The 2,744-nt window shown below is 45.6% G+C and overlaps 1 protein-coding gene across 1 annotated transcript in view; it reads left to right on the top strand.

Annotated features, from left to right (window-relative positions):
- Positions 1 to 2,286, top strand: part of LOC108626312 (serine/threonine-protein phosphatase 6 regulatory ankyrin repeat subunit B-like) — an 8,038-nt gene extending 5,752 nt beyond the window's left edge. The window contains exons 3-4 of the mRNA XM_026814719.1: positions 21 to 2,097; positions 2,156 to 2,286. Of these exons, the coding sequence (XP_026670520.1) occupies positions 21 to 2,097; positions 2,156 to 2,194 (2,116 nt within the window). The 3' untranslated portion in view covers positions 2,195 to 2,286. The remainder of the gene's footprint in view (positions 1 to 20; positions 2,098 to 2,155) is intronic.
- The last annotated feature ends 458 nt before the right edge of the window (positions 2,287 to 2,744 follow it).

The raw sequence follows: 2,744 nt of genomic DNA, 5'->3' as shown, positions 1-2,744 counted from the left end.
GTGCAAATCCTCGTGGATCAATGTGCCGATGTCAACTTGAAAACTAAATCTGGCCGGACACCGCTTCATTTTGCTGCGCAAGTAGGACTGGATGAAATTTGCAGGTTGCTACTCGAGAGAGGAGCTGACGTGGATGCCAAAGACGACAGTGGATTAACGGCGTTGTTTGATGCCATTCAGGAGAGACACAAAGACATTGTGCAAATCCTCGTGGATCAATGTGCCGATGTCAACTTGAAAACTAAATCTGGCCGGACACCGCTTCATTTTGCTGCGCAAGTAGGACTGGATGAAATTTGCAGGTTGCTACTCGAGAGAGGAGCTGACGTGGATGCCAAAGACGACAGTGGATTAACGGCGTTGTTTGATGCCATTCAGGAGAGACACAAAGACATTGTGCAAATCCTCGTGGATCAATGTGCCGATGTCAACTTGAAAACTAAATCTGGCCGGACACCGCTTCATTTTGCTGCGCAAGTAGGACTGGATGAAATTTGCAGGTTGCTACTCGAGAGAGGAGCTGACGTGGATGCCAAAGACGACAGTGGATTAACGGCGTTGTTTGATGCCATTCAGGAGAGACACAAAGACATTGTGCAAATCCTCGTGGATCAATGTGCCGATGTCAACTTGAAAACTAAATCTGGCCGGACACCGCTTCATTTTGCTGCGCAAGTAGGACTGGATGAAATTTGCAGGTTGCTACTCGAGAGAGGAGCTGACGTGGATGCCAAAGACGACAGTGGATTAACGGCGTTGTTTGATGCCATTCAGGAGAGACACAAAGACATTGTGCAAATCCTCGTGGATCAATGTGCCGATGTCAACTTGAAAACTAAATCTGGCCGGACACCGCTTCATTTTGCTGCGCAAGTAGGACTGGATGAAATTTGCAGGTTGCTACTCGAGAGAGGAGCTGACGTGGATGCCAAAGACGACAGTGGATTAACGGCGTTGTTTGATGCCATTCAGGAGAGACACAAAGACATTGTGCAAATCCTCGTGGATCAATGTGCCGATGTCAACTTGAAAACTAAATCTGGCCGGACACCGCTTCATTTTGCTGCGCAAGTAGGACTGGATGAAATTTGCAGGTTGCTACTCGAGAGAGGAGCTGACGTGGATGCCAAAGACGACAGTGGATTAACGGCGTTGTTTGATGCCATTCAGGAGAGACACAAAGACATTGTGCAAATCCTCGTGGATCAATGTGCCGATGTCAACTTGAAAACTAAATCTGGCCGGACACCGCTTCATTTTGCTGCGCAAGTAGGACTGGATGAAATTTGCAGGTTGCTACTCGAGAGAGGAGCTGACGTGGATGCCAAAGACGACAGTGGATTAACGGCGTTGTTTGATGCCATTCAGGAGAGACACAAAGACATTGTGCAAATCCTCGTGGATCAATGTGCCGATGTCAACTTGAAAACTAAATCTGGCCGGACACCGCTTCATTTTGCTGCGCAAGTAGGACTGGATGAAATTTGCAGGTTGCTACTCGAGAGAGGAGCTGACGTGGATGCCAAAGACGACAGTGGATTAACGGCGTTGTTTGATGCCATTCAGGAGAGACACAAAGACATTGTGCAAATCCTCGTGGATCAATGTGCCGATGTCAACTTGAAAACTAAATCTGGCCGGACACCGCTTCATTTTGCTGCGCAAGTAGGACTGGATGAAATTTGCAGGTTGCTACTCGAGAGAGGAGCTGACGTGGATGCCAAAGACGACAGTGGATTAACGGCGTTGTTTGATGCCATTCAGGAGAGACACAAAGACATTGTGCAAATCCTCGTGGATCAGGGTGCCGATGTCAAGTTGAAAACTAAAATAGGCGAGACATCGCTTCATTTTGCTGCGCGAGGAGGACAAGAACAAATCTGCTGGTTGTTAATCAAAGGAGGAGCTAACGTGGATGCCAAAGACGAAAGTGGAAAAACGGCGCTATTGGTAGCCATTATAGGGGGACACAAAGATATCGTACAAATCCTCGTAGATCAGGGTGCCGATGTCAACTTGAAAACTAAAATAGGCGAGACACCGCTCCAGTTTGCTATGCGAGAAGAACAAGAAGGAATTTGCAGAATTCTAGTCAAAGGAGGTGCTGACGTAAATGAGAAAGATGTAAGTGGATGCACAGCTTTACATTTTGCAGCTGAACGTGGTCAAGTGCGTATCATGGAAATTCTCTTGAATTCGGTTGTCGACATTGATTCCATAGATGAGAATGGTAATACTGCACTTCATCTTGCATCCGGCGCCGATCAGTATGAAGCCGTTCTGACTCTCATAGAAAACGCGTGCGACGTAAACATTGTTAACAAGTACCATAAAACAGCGTTGCTCGTTTACTATTCTAACTGTAAATATGTGACTCACTGCATGTTTTCCCCTATCCCAAGTATGCTAATTAGAATGCAGATTGCTAGCTTGGACGTGAATAACGGAAATGTGGAGAATCTTAATATCCCTAGGAATATAAACGGGCAACCTTCAAAGTTTACGGAGCAATGTATTAAACACCTACAGAGCATGAAAAGCAAAAAAATTGGGGATACTATACTGACATTCCATGATATCCTAACAAAACGCATAGACCAAATAGCATTATACGCGAGAAATGAAAATGTCGTTCATGCTTTGAAAAAGAATTATCTGCTATTTTTTTTTGGGTATAATGACATAATGAAACGTCGTTTCAACAGAGGTATGGTACGAAAGGAGTTGTTAGACGAGGGCGTTAC

Source organism: Ceratina calcarata, unplaced genomic scaffold, assembly GCF_001652005.2.
Source record: "Ceratina calcarata isolate Rehan_Ccalc_2016 unplaced genomic scaffold, ASM165200v1 scaffold395.2, whole genome shotgun sequence".
NCBI classification, from domain to species: Eukaryota; Metazoa; Arthropoda; class Insecta; order Hymenoptera; family Apidae; genus Ceratina; species Ceratina calcarata.
The sequence above is the reverse complement of the archived record's forward strand: the minus strand, read 5'-3'. Positions and strand labels throughout refer to the sequence as shown.